The sequence below is a fragment of the Esox lucius genome, chromosome 3 (genome assembly GCF_011004845.1).
Source record: "Esox lucius isolate fEsoLuc1 chromosome 3, fEsoLuc1.pri, whole genome shotgun sequence".
Classification (NCBI taxonomy): Eukaryota; Metazoa; Chordata; class Actinopteri; order Esociformes; family Esocidae; genus Esox; species Esox lucius.
Genome location: NC_047571.1, coordinates 11,106,437 through 11,127,065, shown reverse-complemented (window position 1 = coordinate 11,127,065; position 20,629 = coordinate 11,106,437). Strand labels below are relative to the sequence as shown.

Here is a 20,629-nt window from a genome sequence, read left to right as displayed (position 1 = left end):
ATGTCCTTCCTATAACACAAAATCCAAATGGATAACTTAATATAAAACTCATGGGAGTCGAGCATCTATTCACCAGGCCGCTAAAGAACCTGGAGTTCTGAACCAAACGGCACCCTATTTCCTTCACGGGACACTGCTTTCGACCAGCTCAAGTAGTGCACTATATAAGGGCAGGGGGACGTTTGTTTGGCAGCCCTGAGCCGCCTGGCTGCCCTGGAGGCCGGTGTAATTCTTTGGAGAGCAGCAGTGGGCTGCGTGAGTGACGTGGGAAGTGGCCGAGGTGCAGCTGAAGGTAAACCAGAGGCTGTTGAGCCAGGCAGAGTGGCCACGCGGAGGAAGAAAGACAGGAAGGAACTCAACAGGATTAGAGAGCGCGGGGGCAAAGTGCTGAGAGGCTTTGATGGGGACGACAATAATTCCTGTTTGGGTTTATTTTCGAAGCGCTCAGGGGAAATCGTGACACACATGCTTATGGAGAGTCGACGTGGTATTCTGTAGACAGTTTTCGTTGTAGTCTTGAAAGTCATTTTGAAAACATGGCACTATATACAGTTGTGCTCAAAAGTTTCCATACCCTTGGAGAATTGGTAATATATGTACCTTTTGTAAAGAAAACATATATATACATATAATATATATATATATATATATATATATATATATATACAGTATCTCACCAAAGTGAGTACACCTCTTACATTTTTGCAAATATTTGATTATATCTTTTCATGTGACAACACTGAAGAAATGACACTTTGCTACAATGTAAAGTGGTGAGTGTACAGCTTGTATAACAGTGTAAATTTGCTGTCCCCTCAAAATAACTCAATACACAGCCATTAATATCTAAACCGCTGGCAACAAAAGTGAGTACACTCCTAAGTGAAAATGTCCAAATAGGGCCCAATTAAACATTTTCCCTCCCCGGTGTCATGTGACTCATTAGCATTACAAGGTGTGAATGTGGAGCAGGTGTGTTAAATTTGGTGTTATCGCTCTCACACTCCCTCACACTGGTCACTGGAAGTTCAACATGGCACTTCATGGCAAAGAACTCTCTGAGGATCTGAAAAAAATAATTGTTGCTCCACATAAAGATGGCCTAGGCTATAAGAAGATTGCCAAGACCCTGAAACTGAGCTGCAGCACTGTGGCCAAGACCATACAGCGGTTTAACAGGACAGGTTCCACTCAGAACAGGCCTCGCCATGGTCGACCAAAGAAGTTGAGTGCACCAGCATTGCTGCAGAGGATGAAGGGGTGGGGGGTCAGCCTCTCATTGCTCAGACCATACGCCACACACTGCATCAAATTGGTCTACATGGCTATCGTCCCAGAAGATGATGCACAAGAAAGCCCGCAAACACTTTGCTGAAGACAAGCAGATTAAGGACATGGATTACTGGAACCATGTCTTGTGGTCTGATGAGACCAAGATAAACTTATTTGGTTCAGATGGTGTCAAGCGTGTGTGGCGGCAACCAGGTGAGGAGTACAAAGACAAGTGTGTTTTGCCTACAGTCAAGCATGGTGGTGGGAGTGTCATGGTCTGGGGCTGCATGAGTGCTGCCGGCACTGGGGAGCTACAGTTCATTGAGAGAACCATGAATGCCAACATGTACTGTGACATACTGAACCAGAGCATGATCCCTTCCCTTCGGAGACTGGGCCGCAGGGCAGTATTCCAACATGATAACCCCCAAACACACTATCAAGACGACCACTGCCTTGCTAAAGAAGCTGAGGGTAAAGGTGATGGACTGGCCAAGGATGTCTCCAGACCTAAACCCTATTGAGCATCTGTGGGGCATCCTCAAACGGAAGGTGGAGGAGCGCAAGGTCGCTAACATCCACCAGCACCGTAATGTCGTCATGGAAGAGGAATCCAGTGGCAACCTGTGAACCACTGGTGAACTCCATGCCCAAGAGGGTTAAGGCAGTGCTGGAAAATGATGGTGGCCACACTAAATATTGACACTTTGGGCCCAATTCGGACATTTTCACTTAGTGGTGTACTCACTTTTGTTGCCAGCAGTTTAGACATTAATGGCTGTGTGTTGAGTTATTTTGAGGGGACAGCAAATTTACACTGTTATACAAGCTGTACACTCACCACTTTACATTGTAGCAAAGTGTCATTTCTTCAGTGTTGTCACATGAAAAGATATAATCAAATATTTACAAAAATGTGAGGGATGTACTCACTTTCGTGAGATTATATATATATACACACACACACTACATTTGCAGTGAAAACTGCCCACGTCGACTCTTCAAGACAGTGATAAGGCTTCCGCTGTGTTCACTGTAGATGTTTTGCCATGGTCAAAGCAGGCTTCATCTGGGCTTCTAATAAACGCCTCACATGGCGTGATGCTGGCTGACTCCAAACTCCATAAACAGCTCCTCGGACCGAACCTGGGCAGTTAGACTATTGAAGCATCAGGTCAACGAGATGGCAAACACCCACGATGATCAGAGCGGTGAAACAACATCATAACGACCCAACCTCCCGGCCTGCCTGGGGGTGTTGACTTGGGCTGGGCCCCCTGTTCCCCTCTCCAATGTGACATTTATGAAGCGAGAACATAAGAAAACCATCTCCACTCCGGGGCTTTCTGCAAAAGCCTCCCCCTCTCTGTCCATTCCTGGACGGAGGAAGCGATTTGAAACATCAAGAATTAGCCAGGAGGTCTGTTTGCATGCAGATTTCACAACCAGATGCGGGCTGTATAAATCATGCTGTTGAAGGGAGGAGACGACCGGGAAGGGGTAAACAAGCAGGAGGTCAATTATGACAACTTTGAGCCATTCCATTAGACTGCTCCAACAAGGGGCTTGAAACAAGAGACCAGAACATTCGAAAATAACAACATACCACCCACACATGGTCCCAATGTCGTGCTCCGGTCCACACACACAGATCAGAACCAGGTTGTCAAATCCTGTATTCCAACTGCAGATGGAGGCGAATGTGATTTAGAGGAACACCCAGTATCTGACATCACTGTTTGGCACCTGTGGGTCCAGGGAAGCAGCCCAGGGATCATGGTGCTAAGGCTGGAGTTCGGTGCGGTGTGGCGAGCAGGTTGGAGAGGGTCGATAGGTGCCCTTTACGGAGCAAAGCTTATAGGTGTGGTTACAGGCCTAAACAGCACATCTCCATGGAAGGTGCCTAATTTCCGTGGCGTGCAGTGAGGTAACGGTGCCTAATTTCCGTGGTGTGCAGTGAGGTAACGGTGCCTGATTTCCGTGGTGTGCAGTGAGGTAACGGTGCCTGATTTCCATGGTGTGCAGTGAGGTAACGGTGCCTGATTTCCGTGGTGCGCAGTGAGGTAACGGTGACTGACTTCCGTTGTGTGCAGTGAGGTAACGGTGCCTGATTTCCGTTGTGTGCAGTGAGGTAACGGTGCCTGATTTCCATGGTGTGCAGTGAGGTAACGGTGCCTGATTTCCATGGTGTGCAGTGAGGTAACGGTGCCCGATTACCGTGGAGTGCAGTGAGGTAACGGTGCCCGATTTCCATGGAGTGCAGTGAGGTAACGGTGCCCGATTTCCGTGGTGTGCAGTGAGGTAACGGTGCCCGATTTCTGTGGTGTGCAGTGAGGTAACGGTGCCCGATTTCTGTGGTGTGCAGTGAGGTAACGGTGCCCGATTTCCGGGGTGTGCAGTGAGGTAACGGTGCTTGATTTCCCGGTGTTAACTGCCGTTCTGGACCTAGCATGTGTCGACACCAAAAGGCCCGGGTACATTGCTCCCAAGCTGTCAGTTACACTGTGCCTTACATTAAAGACCTATGGTCTTTGTATCCTTTCTCTGAGCAACGAAGGTAAAGACGGATAGAGAAATTCCAGAATTGGGTAGTAACAGCATTTGTTAAATGCTAGTTAAATGTGTGGCTTTGTGCTGCTATCCCATCCACCCTTGGCAGATAGAAGAATGTTTTGAGGGGTGTGCGTCATGTGGCACTTGGGACAAGACATGCTACTCGTTGCTGCAACTGTACAAGCGTTGTCACATTTATTTTGTGTTGGGGGGTTGAGACAGGTACAGCATAGACCTGATGTGATTGGCTGAACCCATTTTCTTTTCCAACCCTGCAGAAATCACAATGAAAGGGGGGACTACTGTTAATTAGGGGTAAGAACAAACAGTCGATGGCATTTACCCACAAGTTAATTACATTTTCGAAAGAAACAAAAAAAATTCTGTACTACTAATTGACTCACTTGGGGAAAGTAATGATGGGTTATTTCCCATAGGCTAAACAAATCTGTTTAAGATATCTAGATCGTTCTTTTGCGGTATCTTAAAGAAACTTTTAACTAGTCATAAATCAGTTCTAGATATCTTGAACTGGAATTCTGACTAGTCTGAATTAAATTGAAGATATCTGAAAATGGAATTACAGCCAGTCATAATGTAATTATATAAATCTATTATCAAGTTATAGATATCTTCGAATTAATTTTGATTGGAGATATCTTTAACTTTCATTCTGCCTAGTCAAAATGTAATTACACATATCTTGAATTGGTTTTAGTTAGGAAAAAATACGTTGTATATATCTGTAGTATACATGTAGGAGTCAGGAGCGGGAGTGAGTGTCTCGATTGTATTCAAACATACTACACTTCAAGCATATGGCAAGCCTTACCAGCATGTCAGACCTGCGTGAGGCCGAATTTCTAGTTTTTGACAGAATTTTTAAGACTGCAGGCAGTGCACGACAGGCGCTTTTAGAAATACAGAAGATTTCTTTTCTTTCAAAAAGTCGATCATACAATTTTTTTTAAATGAAATAAAACTCTTGTTCGCCACAAAAACCCCGATGATAAGCTCGTTCTATTTCATGAAATGTTTTAACTATTCTATCCACAGCTGAAACCGCCATTGCTGCTAACACCGAAATGCATTGCTGGGCCAATATGATCTGATGCATCGCATGAGAAACGTCATGCAAAACAATTCGAAATAGTCATAATGACGTTTGAGATATATGCATCTATTATTTTGACTAGACAAAACTAAATAACGGATTTCCATTTGGGATGTGTAACGAGTTGAGGGTCGTTTTCAGTGGTCATTGCTGATATCTGTAATTCACTTTTGACTAGTCAGATTGACGTTACAGATATCTTGAATCAAAATTCTGACTAGTCACAATGTAATTACGACTAGTCAAAAATAAAATTATGAATCTGTCATGTTAATTCCGGATAGTCAAGTATAGCAAATACATTTTAAAACGGCTTGACACAAGCGAAAGCATACCTGTGCATCCTGGCAACATGTAGCCTACCGGATGAAAGGGTTTTCTCGGCTGCCGGCCTGATAGTCAACAGACTACGTAAGCCTACTTGTCTACTCCTGGAGCACGTGGCCATGCTAATTTTTCTAAACAATAATAAATGATCAAGATAATATGGACATTGCCTAATAATTCTTTACATTGTTTGTCAAGATCTTGCATCTATGGATGTGCTAGCCAGATTTTGTTTGGTTTTTGTTCATTCCTTTTATAGAATTTATTCCTATTCCTTCCAAGGATGTTTTATTCACTGGAACTGGAACGCATCGGTAGGTTTGTTTGATTTAATGCCGACTGTAACGTAACTCTGTTAGTCTATATATTAGGTGTAGTTTCGTTTGAAAAGTATAGTTTTAACTGTAAAAAATAGCTGGCTATATGGTCTAATACATTTTGTTGTTATGGCCAGAAAACATTGACACAAAGACGTTAGCTAATGTAAGGCAATGTATACATCTCTGGGCTAACTGATGGAAAGGATGCGCGTTTTTACAACGTTTTTAGTTCATTTGCAATTTTAATGAATGGAAAAGCTTGTAACAATACTTTTAAGTAAATCACTTGTTGTACTAACGACTTGACAAGCCTACGCATTAGGTTATTTGCCGCTGTTATGGCATTTCAGAATCTGAATGTAATCCCGAGTAAAATTATATCTAGCCTATTTGTTATACTAAAAAGTAATTGAGGTTGTTAACTACATTTTTAAATAAAACGTTTAATTTATTACATAACATATTACAATTTACATTACTTTTTTCCATTTAGTACCTCTCTTTTTGGCACGAGTGGGTGGTGTTGACTATACGACGACAAAAGCTGAGGCATTATAGATATTTAAAATATTTGTAATGCATATTACTGTTAATTCAGGAAGAAGCAACACTGTGGGAGAGGAATGTGCAGAAGCCGTCTTTACACTTGTCAAATCAATTCAACAGTTAACTTGCATCATGCGTAACGTTTTCAGCCTCGTTTTATAGTTGACATGTGGAAATGGGTAGAAAAGCAAAGTTACCACACAGATTGGTAGGGAACAAAAATGTGGATGACAAAAAACATGCAGTCTGACGGAAATAACAAACAAATACTGGTAATCCAACAAAGCCTATAGTCATCCAAATATGTAGGCCACATTTCAGACTATCGAAGAAAGTTAGGGGGAAGGTGTGTGAGAACTATTATCTTTAAATGCTAACATAAGGGTCTAAACACATGCTCAGCGTATGCAGCATGCGCATTCACATAACTCATGCATTAATAATAGGAAAGCGAGTGGCGGTTGAGATATTGTTCCCAGGTTAGCAATAAGCTACATAGTCCAGGACAGCAGCATGTGTGACAGCAGTCGAGAGAGCGTTCACCCTGTCCATGTCTGTATAAATACAACAGCAGACATGTAAAGATTTCGGAGACAGCTTAGACAAACAGCCAGGGAACGACTGGAGCTGTTGGGGGAGACTTTCATACGTCAAACGTTGTGTTTAAACTTCCTAAGTTCAAGAAAAATATGGTAAATTTTGGAAAACAGTCAAAACAGAGACATGTGAGGCTAAAATAAAAGGCAAAAAAGTTATACTTAAACTATAGGTAAAGAGTTAGATGACAACTTTAAGATATCAAAATACTGAAAAACGTATTACTTACTCTCAATAAGTAGCCTAGTACTCTCACTCAGGGATTTTTTCTGACATAGAAACTCTTAAACAGGCTGGCTGCTTATACGTTTTTTTTTTTTTTTTTTGCCTGTCTAGTAAGTGACAAATGGCATTAAAGCCCGGATTAACAAATAAAAACATTACTCCATCACAAAATGTGTAACAATTTTTGATACAACACGGTAAGAAATAGATATCAGTAAAATATCCAAGGCAGTTTGAAGTCATTTTGCTGATATGGTATTGTCAGAACGTTGTGGCAACAAAAATTACAAAGGATAGTATCTTCTAAACTGTTGAATGTGTGTGCAGTGTTTGTAGAGCCATTGTTCTCAGCTCAGTGGAAAAAATACTAGAGACGAATGAAAAATTTCTAGCAACTTCTGGGTGAAATGTGTAGGATTTCAAGAAATTTCAATGGCAGGGGACGCTTTCTCTTTCCTACGATACTAATGGCCAAAGTTCAATCAGGAATCACAACTAGGTGTCCATTTCTGTTGCAAAGATATCAAGTCATTCAACACAGTTGAATGGTTTCGTTGAAGCAGGGACCCTTGGCATACCCCTTACACACAGCTCCCCTCGCACTCTGCATTCACCCCTTCCCTGAATTAAAAAAAATATAAATTACATTGTCAATTGACAAGTTGAAAAGGTTAAGAAAAACTTCAGGCGTGTGATGTTTTGAAGTTGTTAATGTACAGTGGGAAGAACAAGTATTTGATACACTGCAGATTTTTCAGTTTTTCCTACTTATAAAGCATGTAGAGGTCTGTACTTTTTATCATAGTTAAATTAAAAAAAATCCAGAAAATCACATTGTATCAATCAAACAGACTCCAACCTCTCCACAATGGCCAAAACCAGAGAGCTGTGTAAGGACATCTGGGATAAAATTGTAGACCTGCACAAGGCTGGGATGGGCTACAGGACAATAGGCAAGCAGCTTGGTGAGAAGGCAACAACTGTTGGTGCAATTATTAGAAAATGGAAGAAGTTCAAGATGACGGTCAATCTCCCTCGGTTTGGGGCTCCATGCAAGATCTCACCCCCGTGGGGCATCAGTGATCATGAGGAAGGTGAGTGAGCCCAGAACTACATGGCAGGACCTGGTCAATGACCTGAAGAGAGCTGGGACCACAGTCTCAAAGAAAACCAGTAGTAACACACTATGCCGTCATGGATTAAAATCCTGCATTGCACGCAAGGTCCCCCTGCTCAAGCCAGCGCATGCCCGTCTGAAGTTTGCCAATGACCATCTGGATGATCCAGAGGAAGAATGGGAGATGGTCATGTGGTCTGATGAGACAAAAATAGAGCCTTTTGGTCTAAACTCCACTCGCCATGTTAGGATGAAGAAGACGGGTCGTGGCTTGGACTTTCAGCAAGACACACGACCCGAAACACACAGCCAGGGCAACTAAGGAGTGGCTCCGTAAGAAGCATCTCAAGGTCCTGGAGTGGCCTAGCCAGTCTCCAGACCTGAACCCAATAGAAAATCTCTGGAGGGAGCTGAAAGTCTGTATTCACCAGCGACAGCCCCGAAACCTGAAGAATCTGGAGAAGGTCTGTATGGAGGAGTGGGCCAAAATCCTGCTGCAGTGTGTGCAAACCTGGTCAAGAACTACAGAAAATATCTATATAATTGCAAACAAAGGTTTCTGTACCAAATATTAAGTTCTGCTTTTCTGATGTATTTGTATTTCTGATGTATCAAATACAAATACTTATATCATGCAATCAAATGCTAATTAATTACTTTAAAATCCTACAATGTGATTTTCTGGATTTTTGTTTTAGATTCCGTCATTCACAGTTGAAGAGTACCTATGATAAAAATTACAGACTTCTACATGCTTTGTAAGTGGGAAAACCTGCAAAATCAGCAGTTTATCAAATACTTGTTCTCCCCACTGTATCTGCTCATTCTGTATATCCTGTTCATTTCAATGTGCAAATGTTCAGGTATTTCAAACATGCAAGTAACTTCAGAATATACAGTAAGCGTTGATACAAATGTGCGTGTGTAAAACTCAGGTGAAAAAGAAAGTACAAGTTTAAAACATTAGGACACATGGATATCTGGGCTGAATCCCAACCACTTTATTCACTGAATGAAGGGAAACCAAGGTAACAAATCATAGAAAACAAATAAACATTGATACCATTTTAGAATTAAAAATTTGCAAAAAATAGTTTGTAGACCCCTACCATTACCATCACATAAAATGTATCAGGTGAACCAAAACAGACGCAAATGATTAGAAAATCTTCAGAAAGTAACTTGGTAGGGTCCATTCTTCCATAAAGATAAATAACTTGGTCTGGTTTGGTCTTAACCATGTGGGTGTGGATTAGAACAGATCACGCAAATTCAAAAGACCTATCCAAATCAAAGTATCTCTTTTCACTGTAGGATCATCTAAAAACAGAGAAAATTCCAGACCACTGGCAATATACATTAGACAGATCATCCTACCAAATTCAGCCCAAGAGCTGACAGAAAGATGCACATAGAAGTCTCCAAGAACCCCGGAGAAACATCAAGAGATCTACATATTCACTGGGCACAATCAATGTCAAATTGTACGAGTCTGAGACTGCACAAGCATGGAAGGTCAGGAAGGAAGAAGCCTCTGCTCCTCCTTCCAGTTGTCTCTTAAAATAAAAGAATATCAAGAGACTACTGACATTTGACAGACAACACCCGGATTAAAACCAAAACTACTAGAGCAGTGTGATTTGGAAAGATGAGTCAAACGAGGATCTGTTTGGCCGCAATGCAAGAAACACTGCCTTTGAAAGGAAGAACCTCGTACCAACAGTAAAGCATGTAGGCAGTGGCATTATGGTTTGGGACTGCAAAAGATATATCTTGCAACAAGACCATGATCCAAAAGACACAAGCAAATATACAACAGAATGGTGCACAAATAGGAGTTAAAGCACAGACCTCATTCCTATCGAAATGCTGTGGCGAGACTTGAAGCAGGCCATGCAAGAAAGCCATCAAATGACATAGTTGAAGCAGTACTGTAAAAAGTAGGAGAAACTTTCTCCCAGTCGATAAAAGAGGCTGACAGACAGTTACAAGAAACGGCTACATGAAGTTATGTTAAGGCCTAAGGGGACAAAACAGCTATTGAAGCTAGGGGTGTACTTATTTTCTACGCTCTTTAAAATGTGTATACACTGTCTTTAGTTTTACTTACTTTTTCACATTGTACATGTGTCCGGGTATCACAACATTAGCGAGCGTGTGTGGCCAGTTTCCATTGGCAGGAATGCAGCTCAGACCCTTCTCTTATTGGGCAGCATTTAAAGTGGCTCTTGCTCCCTTAAGTATTTACAAGCTCCCAACAAACCAGCTACCGCAGCTCACAACCTAGCCGAAAGCCCAGGAGCAGAACCCCATGATCAAGTCCCAGAGCTACAGGACCAAGTCCCAGAGCTACAGGACCAAGTCCCAGAGCTACAGGACCAAGTCCCAGAGCTACAGGACCAAGTCCCAGAGCTACAGGACCAATTCCCTCATAAGAAGCCCAGGAACCAAGGCCATAAATCCCAGGACATAGGCCAAGGATCAGAACTTAATTGTTTTAGTTTCCAATAATTCCTCACAAATCCACTTTTATCAACTCTAAATGACATAAATCCCGACATGTATTTCACAGTGGGCAGCACATACTTGACTTCAATAAGTAATTGTATTGATATGGTCAGGTAGAAATGCAGAATGTACCCCTCAGCAACCTAACAAAATGAATTCTGCTTAAAGCATTTAAGATGTAGGGTGGCGATGAAATAAGAGCTTAACAAAAAGGCTTAAGAGCTGCCAAATGCAAGCACACACACAACCACCCACCTCAACACTAAAACCTCCTGAAAAAACAAATCTACATGGATGTTTGAAAAAAAAAGTGGGGGCGAGAAAGAGAGTGAAAGCAAAGAAAAGGGGCCACAGCATGCGCTAAGCTGGAACAGGAGGTCTGCCGTGGAAAAACAGAAGAGGACAGCCAAAGCAGGAGCAAATCCCTGTATAGCTCGAGTAATTGGCAAGTCTCATGACAGCCAAGGCTGGGGAGTGCTGTGTTTTTATTAGCAATCCCACACAAATGCAGGGTCAGAGCTGAGGAAGTTTGCATTGTTCCCTTCAACACTCCAAACCCCTTGCCTTTCCTTGTTGCATGCGCGCACACACACGGACACACAAGACACCTACACACAAGTCCAGACCTGGGGGCTTGATTAGACAGACCTTGGTCCAAATACTGTTCTACTATTTTGTCGGTTGCATCGCCAGGGAAGCTTAATCAAACCCAGATAAAGCATTTTAACACAGGTCAGTTGATGAGACAGCACAGAAGAAATATTGTGAGAAAACTAGCAAACTACCCTTCAGACTCAAAACAGAAGTACCTACATAAGATTTATCCCTATAGCTAAAATAAAAGAGGTGTTGCTGTGCCCCAGTTCCTATGCCAGGACCAAGGTTACATTATGGGAAGGTTATGAAAACTCCACATCATTAATAGTGTGAACAGTGATTTGATTTAACAAAGCAATTAAACATTCTGTAATAAAAAAATAAATAGTTAAAAATACCGACCATGAAACGCCATCCAGCTGTGAAACACCATCTTGTATTACATTTTTAACAGAAGGAACGAAGCAAGAAGCGAGGTGGGCACAGGACCTTCCGACAAATTAGAGGGTGGGACAAAAGACAGGCCAGGTTTAAAGTTACGCAGATGAAAGGCCATGATGCAGCACGAGTAACCAATCGAAGCGAATAACCCTTACTGGATTGTTTAACAACGGCAGTCAATACAGCCTGCCTGGTAGCGGGAAGGCGCTCCCTAAACGGTGGCTGAGCATGGCCAGCCAAGAGCCACTTGTGCATTTTGACCATGATCATCAGAAAATAGCCTTAATCCGGTTAGAGGGATGAACTATGATATAATATGATGTGCTGCAAGAGTAATACTTACTTCTTCATGATGGACTTACGGATGACCAGACCTTGGTCCAGGTCAGCTTCGTTGGCCATGTAGAGTAGCCTCTTCCCTGTCCCGTCCACGCCAACAAAGTCCCTCTGTTCCCCTGGGAGAAAGAAATCACCAGAGGGACAAAATCTCACATCTAGCAAGCTGTTTGCCTGGCTGGTAAAAATGATTATCATTCCCGAGTTTATAATGGATTAAGAGTAGAGTGTTATAACAAGCAATAGACAGTTGGTTACTGAGTAATGCAGCGTCAGCAGTTACTATGTCAACCATTACATCATTGACAGGTGATTTGACAAAGCATGTTGTGTATTATCTCAACGCCGGACCAGCCATAATAATGTCTGTTGTGTTATATTTATATAAAATACCGTTTTTTTTCTTTCCTTTCTGTCCGGGGACAGTCTCTGTGAACTCGTGGGCTTTGCTCATCAGCATGGAAAGAGTGGCGTTGTGGGCACGGAAGAGGTCGACCACCTCGTGTAAAGCGACGTCCGTTATCAGGTCACAGCTCACCACCAAGACGTCCGTCTGAAGGGGGACATTCATCAGGATGTTGTCTGTTAGTGAATGCTGTAACATTAAGGCACTGATCTTCCACATTCAATGGATGGACATTCACAAGACGACTGGGCCCCACCAAACAGTTTGCCTATGTCCATTCAACAGAGAATACACAGCATTCATTGATATGAATAGCAGATTACCAGCTGCTAGTCAAAAAGACAAACACTGAACCACAAATATGTCAGCAAACTCCATAATCAAACAAAGAGAGGAAGGAGCATCCCCAAGACCCCATTGCATCAGAGTGACATTGACATTATTCGGCCTAACAAGAGGAACGCCCTTCAGCTGAAATTGAACAGACATTTTGCTGTCCCTTGGCAACGGCCAAGAAGGTATTACGCACTCCAAACTTAAGTTACAGTTTATTCTGTCCAGCTTTACGTTACGCTCAAAACGCCTTCGCTTATTCACAGCTGTGTCACTCACCACTGAAAACAAAGTTAACACGTGAGACAAAAATGCTCCATAAAAAGTATTTAGTGCGTGAAAAGTTTGGCCCTGTTTTTCTTAACAACAGTCACAACAGAAAGCTGGGTTTATGAAGGGTATGGTGGTGCTGGGGGAGGGCGGGGTTGGGACAGAAAGGTGGAGGGAGCCGGAGGGAAAAGGATGAAGAGGTAGAGATGAGAGACAGAGAGAGAAGATGGAGACCAAGATGGCGAGCGAAGTGGAGAAAGAGATTAGATGGAGAGACAAAGAGCGAGGTGGAGACAGAGACGGGTGGGGGGGAGGCGAGAGAGAGAGGCTGAACCTCCTCGATAAACACAGCGCTCTCCTAACTCGTAGCGAGGCAGCCTAGCCTAGTGTAGCGAGGGGCGCGGGGGGGAATCCAGCGATAAATCCTGCGCTGCGTTCGCCATTGTTTCTGTTTGGAGATGTCTGGTTCCCATCTGCTCTGGCCATCTCGGGCCTGTGGATAAATAAACAGGGGAGGCGAGTGAGGAGAGGGGCCTGTTAAAGCGTGCCTGGCTCTATAAAGGCTGCATGCCTCATTGGGGAGGCCCGGGGAGAGGCCCCCGCCGTGACGCTGTGCACTCGGCCCGTGCAGCTGAGCAGCCCGGCTCCGCCGTCTGGCCTTCCGTCCGAAGCGGCACACATGGTGGACAGATAACAACCGGGCCTGGGCCCCTCACTCCCACCGTCTCTCCGGGTCTCCTGGCTACTGGAATCGCTGGAGGAACGTCTTCTCCCGCTAATCCCACCACTATGCTACGGCTATACATTTCAGCCCCGGCTTTTCAAATGGTCGGAACAGACATGCGGGGGCTGGCGGCGTTGGGTTTCAACGCTGACGGCGTCCAGCGGCCTCTCTGAATATATTTTGGAGGAAAGGTCCGAAGCTTGTTTGCGTTAAATCACGACAAGGTAACATTCGCTAGAAACGTAGCCTGATGAGGGGTCGGGTGGCAGGCGGAGCTGAAAATGGAAAAAGGCTACATTCATCATAATCAGTTCACGTTGCCACATGCAGGGTTTTACACAGGCAGGTACATCTGGCCACACAATGACATGTGCTGTCAACGGCTGGGATAATCCCCCATTAGCTGAAGTCACAACGTCAAAGTAAAACGATCCGCTGGGCAGCTCCTAATGGTTAAACACATAGCACCCCTTTCTATTTTTGGAGTACCAAGATAACCAAGCGTCAAAAGTGGCAAAAAGCCCTTAACTGCTACCTGACTTAAGGCAGCTCTTTCCCCCACATATTGTCTGGCCGGCCCGTCGTTTGAGGCAGACCCTGGCTAATGGTAGTCGGTGTCCAGGTCCAAAATGGCACCCTATTCCCTGCATAATGCGCTACTTTGGACCAGAACCAATAGGGCTGTATAGATGAAAGAGAGCCACAGTGACTATGACACTGGAAGGGTGTCAGCTGGAGGGTCATCTGACGGGGTTTGGGGCCTTTCAGCAGGCCTGATCTCTGGTGGTTAGGTCAGGGCCACCCACACACTGCCTTGGTTGTGCCTGGCTGCCCCAAGGCCCTGCTCCCCCCCAACCCCAGCAACCAACCAGGTGAGACCACCCACCAGGCACGCAGCACACTGGAGAGAGGGTGGGCTCTCTCTATCTGACAGGAGGGCCTGCCTTCCTCCTGCTGTCTCCGCACAGTCCACACGCCCTGAGTTGACAGAGCAATCAGTCAGAAACCTCTGGTTTCAGCCGTTGGGCCGGGTCTCTGCTGAGCGCCGTCAACTTGGCATTTACAATTGCAGCGAGACATTCGGGTGACAACTGAGCTCTATTTAACAGTTGGAGTTATGTGTGCGTTTGACATGAACCAAACGGATGTCCCTGTAGGGCATTTCCACGTTCAAGGACCCAGTAGCACCAACAAGAAGATTATATATTTGGGCAAATTAGGCCATATTTATGGTTTCCCATTTTAGCTATAAGCAGAGGTTTTGATTTCTGCTCCAGCAGATGAAATAAATTGAATACATCTACCAAAGAAATTCTACACACACACACACACACACACACATAATAACATTAAAACACAATCATCTTGGTGTAATGACACTTGCAAACAAATAACAACATATACCGGCTAGTTCCACTGAAAATATGCCTTCCGGATCTTTCAGACATATAGTCTTGTTATTCGGTTGCCGAAACCACATGCGTTTAAGATATTTTTAAAATTGTCTCCCCCTACTAGGAGGGAGGATAATGAGAGTCCACAGAAACAAGGTAAACTAATCTGCAATTATATAGTGATTCAAATAGTAATTATCCAGCACAGTCTCTTCTATTGGATGCACTCATGACAGAGGGTGCGCTCTACCTAAAGCTGCGTGTGTGTTTGTGCAAACACACGCTCACTCAACCACGTATCCTGTGTCCCACTCATAAGAAACGCCTGCTGTGTCACACACATTGCCAAAATGTGTCAACAAGGCTTAAATCCTAAATCGCCACACTAAAAACAAAGTGCTTGTACACTAATCTTTTTTTTTTTCCTCAATAGGTGACTTGGGCAAATGGAACTTTTAGCGTTTTGTCAGATCCACCCAGGGGTGTGACGGGATGGTCTGTGACCGGAGGGATGTCCTTGCCAGGTGTCCTCTCTCATCACCTCTGCGTCTGCCTGTTTGCTGAGGGAACTGTGCAATTCAATTCCTTTAATCTACATGACTGTGGTGGATTAGGAATAAAGGCATGTGGGGGCACCAGGAGGGAGGCAGCATGCTGGAGCCAGTCTTTTCCCCTCCCTGGAGGCCAGCTGAGCCCACTTGATTCCGTTTGCCACCAGGCAGTCAATGGATAGATCTGTTTTTGAAATGTGTCTTAACAGGACGACTTCATGCAAACAAGGCAGTATGAATGGAAGCTCATGATAGGACGCAAGATTGCTCTTCAGTCTGAACTTGTCTTAATCCTGTGGACAGTTGCATTTCCAAATACCTGGTTTACATACCGCTAACTGTAATATATTGGTATAAAACCTGAAACATTGTTGGATAATAACAATGAGACAAAGCGATAACATGCAGAACGATATCTATGCTGCCAAGAGTGCATCCATATCTCCCTGGACCCCTAGTGATCCCAGACCCAGAATCCCCACACCCCTGCTGTACTGGCTACAAACCGGGGTGGATTTCAGTGATCCGCATGTTGGGACGGCAGTGGGCTGCTGCTGACATCATCTGTTTGGAGAGCAGCAAGGCTTCAGGGAGGGGACCGGCTGGAGGGGAGCAGGGCGGGGGAGGCTGGTTTTCAGCAGGTGAAATGAAGCACTTCGCATAGCCGAGGCCAGGAACGCACGGATCAGTGGTCGCCCAGCGGCACACAGGATCTCCGGCCTCAATAGCCTCGCTGACCTCAGCCTTTTCCATACGTTGTCCAGGTGAAACATGGAGTGGATGTCTTGTATGGGCTCATTCAGGGGCTAGTAGCACCCTCGTTCCCCTCACCGGCCAAACCACCACCTCCCCGCATGGCAAGGCATAAACACTGACACTGTGAGAACATTTGTCCAGGGATATTTTCCCCTTCCTTCTTTGGAATGATCAGTCATCCACAGAGCCCAAAGCAGACTCTGTGGCCCCCCAAAAGGAAAGGCAATTAATCATTGATTATAGAATATCAATGAAGAATGACACAAATATTCCAACTTCAAGTAAATATTTCTCAATAAGTCTTTAAAAAGCAAATGAACCAAACAAACAACAATATAATAATGCAATATAATTATAATCATTTTCTGGTTTCTGGTTTAAAAATCTATGTCACATTGACAGGAAACACCTGACGAGGCACTGATAGGAACCAAAAAGATTCTATTGTAAGAATTGTGTAAATTATAAACAATGTGTAAGTAGGATCATTTAGCCTAAACTTGGCAGAAAACAGTCTTTGGTCTGGATTGATTCACACTGTACAGAGCCATTCTATTTCCAAAAACACCAGAAGTTATTGGGACAATTGGGTTGACAGGTGTTGTTGGTTAGCCAGGTGTGTTCCATCACATCAGCAGTATGTGCAGAAAAGAGATGTCAAAGCATAGTCAACATGAGGGACAAAGAAGTGTCAATAAAAGTCAAGGAATGAGCCTGGAATAACTAAATAGATATTACAAACCGGGAAAAAAATTGCCTCACAAAAAACAACATTTTGGAACATCATCAAAAAGAGAAAAACAGTGGTAAGCTCAGCAATTGCAAACAGCCTTGTAGACCAAGGAAGACCTCTAAACTGGATGACTGAGGAATGCTCTTCATAATAAAAATATAAATAAACTGTCTGACAGATGAGGAAAGATCTACAGGAGGTAGTCATGGATGACAGCCTCTACAATTTGCGAAGACTTTACCAGCAGAACGACACAGGACACACTGCTAGGTGCAAACCACTAGTAAGCCTAAAACAAAGGATGGTCTGGTTACAGTTTGCAACAAAAAACAGTACTGAAACAGTTATTGAGGACAGATGAGACAGATTAACATCCAACAGAACTGATGGCAAGAATAAAGTGTCCAGGGAAAAAGAAACTTCACAAAAAGTTAAAAAAAATCTCTCCGTAGACATCCAAGAAAGAATTTCATCGACGCATAGATCAGGGGAAGGTTAGAAAGAAAATGATTTTGGAACCAACAACACTCTTTTTAGAGCTGCTTGACCCACATGGCCACTAACAAAGCATCAGTGTTTATTTGCAGAGATGGGAGAACCTGTCAGAAGGACAACCATCCCTGCAACACTTCATCAATTAGGCCTTTATGGTAGAGTGGCTAGATAGAATCCACTCCTGAGTAAAAGGCATATGACATGACCCCTAAAGGGCCATGTCATATGCCTGACAGAGCATTAGGAAAAACATTCTCTGGAATGATGACAAGAAAATCTAACAATTAGAACTGAATTTTACATCAGGCAAATACAAGGTACTGCTCATCATCTGATCAATACCATCCCTACGGTGGTGGGAGCATTATGCTATGGGGGATGCTTCTCAGCATCAAGGACTGGTTATACAGTGGTCCTTGAAGAAAATATGATCCAGAGGACACATGACCTTAGACTGAGCCAAAAATGTATCTTTCAATACAACAACCCCACTGAACATATGTGGGGAAGTGAAGACCACACTTCACTGAATCTCCCCATACAATTTGACAGAGCATTAGGTCTACTAATTGTTAAATCAATTGTCAGGACAATCAAACATTATTTTTGATTTGTCATTATGGGTAGTCTGTGGGGACTGATGGCAAAAACAATGCAATTTAATCAATTATATCTGACATTGAATAAATTAAATCAGGTCAAAATGTGTAAAGTTGAACTGTACGCACTTCAACAGCAATTACATTACTTTAAAATGGCTTTGCATCCCACCTACGACTCTTAGGCATCAATATTCTTTTGTCAAATATGTATTTTGATATTTGCATGATACCACACACCTATGTGGTTAAGACCAAACTAGATCAACTTGCTAACCTTACGAAGGGCTGGACCCTCCCAAGTTACTGATGAAAGATTTTCTAATTTCAACAATTTTGTTGGACATAGTAGGGCAACAGTAACATCACAAGATATTTATCAAAATTATATGTATTATGATATATCAATTTTTAGATTTATGTCATCATTATAATCTTCCTTAAAAAAACAACTTAAAAAAACAACTAAATGCAATAGATCGGAAAAGAAAACAGGTACGGTTTTGTACAACCTATTCTCTAAAATAAAAACTCACACTGGTGTGCAGGATTATAACTACATCCCAAATGAAATATATTTTCTTATTCTGAATAAATTATTAGCAAAGTTTGCAATATCAAGAATTAGGTTATTTTTATTATTGCGTTACTTAAATAACATAACGACATTTATCTAATTATTGCCTAGCCCTAGATAAAGGTATGGGTGTAGTAACTTTTTCGATGTCAAAACTTTCTTAACCACCCTCACCACAATAAGGTTCTTCACTGTACCCAAACCAAAAACAGATTGAAAGCATCAGTCACTTAATAGAGCCACGTCATTCTGGAATGTTCTGCAATAAGGGGTTACTCAGGCAGACAAAACTTTAGCTTTGATAAATACAATTTAAAACATTGTTTCACAGTACATATTTTTTATATATATTATTTATGTATTTGAATTCAATTCAATATAAATGAACATTGTCCTGTCTACAACTATACTGTACATATATTATTTTGACCCCAGTATCAGAAAGTATGTACTGGCTAATGTAAATGGCTCTGGAAGAGTGGCTGCTACAATTACATTAATGTAAGGAAGAGTAGATGCTGCAGGTGCAACAACTAATGGATATCCTAAAGAACAACACTACTTCTATTGTCGGTTGCGGTTATATACACACACACACACACACACACACACGCACGAGGTAAACCAAATGACAGAAACACCTGACAATATATTAATATAATATCATATAATATATATTTCTTGCTGTCCTAAACTATATATAGTGGGAAGTTGCACCATTCTGCAAGCAGGAAAGCCTCCAGTTATTCAAGGGATGAAGAAAGTAGCAATCCACTTTCGCACTCGGTGTTCCAGAACGTCCCATAAAGGTTGAATCACTTTTGGATCTGGTGATTGGGGAGGCCACGGAAGGTGCTTGAAGTCATCCTGGTGTTCATAAAACCACTCTTGAATTTGTTTAGCAGTGAGTACGGGGGCAATATCAATAGATTACATTCATCTCTGTCATTGAACAGTACAAGTACAACGAAATGCAGTTTGCGTCTAACCAGAAGTGCAAATAGACGAGGGCAGAAAACGTACAAATATTAAGTATATGTATGTACAAGTGGAATGTATAGGTGTGCAATTAAATGCATTACATATGGCAATTCTAAGTGTGCAGTGGAAAATGTACAAATGTACAGACATTTTACAGGTATTAAGTAAGATCAATGTGCAAGTGGGATAAATAGTTGTGCGGGTACAAGTGGCCGTTCTCAATGGCATTCTGAATTTGCAATCGAGGCAAATTCTAGGAGTAGAGTAGCAGGGACAAAAAGGCAGGGATAGCAGCAATGTGGTTCCCGAGGTAGATGTGTATGTAACAATAGAAGATGCAAGTAAAGTGACAGTTTTAATGTACAAATGAGGGCAAGTTTAAGGTGCAAGTCGGCATGTGCAAATAAAGTACAAGAATAGGAATGACACGTACTTGTAGAAAACTGAAAACCTTATCAGACTTGTATAAGGCAGTGACAGAGTCCAGTAGTACAAAGGGCAGTGATGGGAAGTCACAGAGTTCAATAGGGTTATAGCAGATGGGAAGAAACTGTTCCTGATCCTGCTGGTACGAGAACGTGGAGACCTGGATGCTCTCTATTGTGCAGCAATAGAATTTCACAAGGATCTTGGGAGACAGACGGGCCTTCTTCACCCTCCTCAAGAAGTACAGGCAGTGCCGCGCCTTTTTCACCAGGGCTGAGGTGTTGATGGACCAGGAGGAGTCCTTGGAGATGTGGACACCAAGGACTTTGAAGCTGGACACACGCTCCACCTCAGTGCCATCAATGCGTGACTGCAGCCTTTAGACTTCCTCTAATCCACAATGAGTTCCTTGGTTTTCTTTGCATTGAGGG

The 20,629-nt window shown here is 43.0% G+C and overlaps 1 protein-coding gene across 2 annotated transcripts in view; it reads right to left on the bottom strand.

The window, feature by feature from the left end:
- eif2b3 (eukaryotic translation initiation factor 2B, subunit 3 gamma) overlaps nucleotides 1–20,629 on the bottom strand; it is a 44,726-nt gene that overhangs the window by 15,557 nt on the left and 8,540 nt on the right. For both annotated transcript variants that reach the window (XM_010891338.3, XM_010891340.4), the window contains exons 4-5: nucleotides 12,347–12,506; nucleotides 11,961–12,072 (exon numbers count right to left, since the gene is read on the bottom strand). In XM_010891338.3, coding sequence (XP_010889640.2) covers nucleotides 11,961–12,072; nucleotides 12,347–12,506 — 272 coding nt within the window. The remainder of the gene's footprint in view (nucleotides 1–11,960; nucleotides 12,073–12,346; nucleotides 12,507–20,629) is intronic.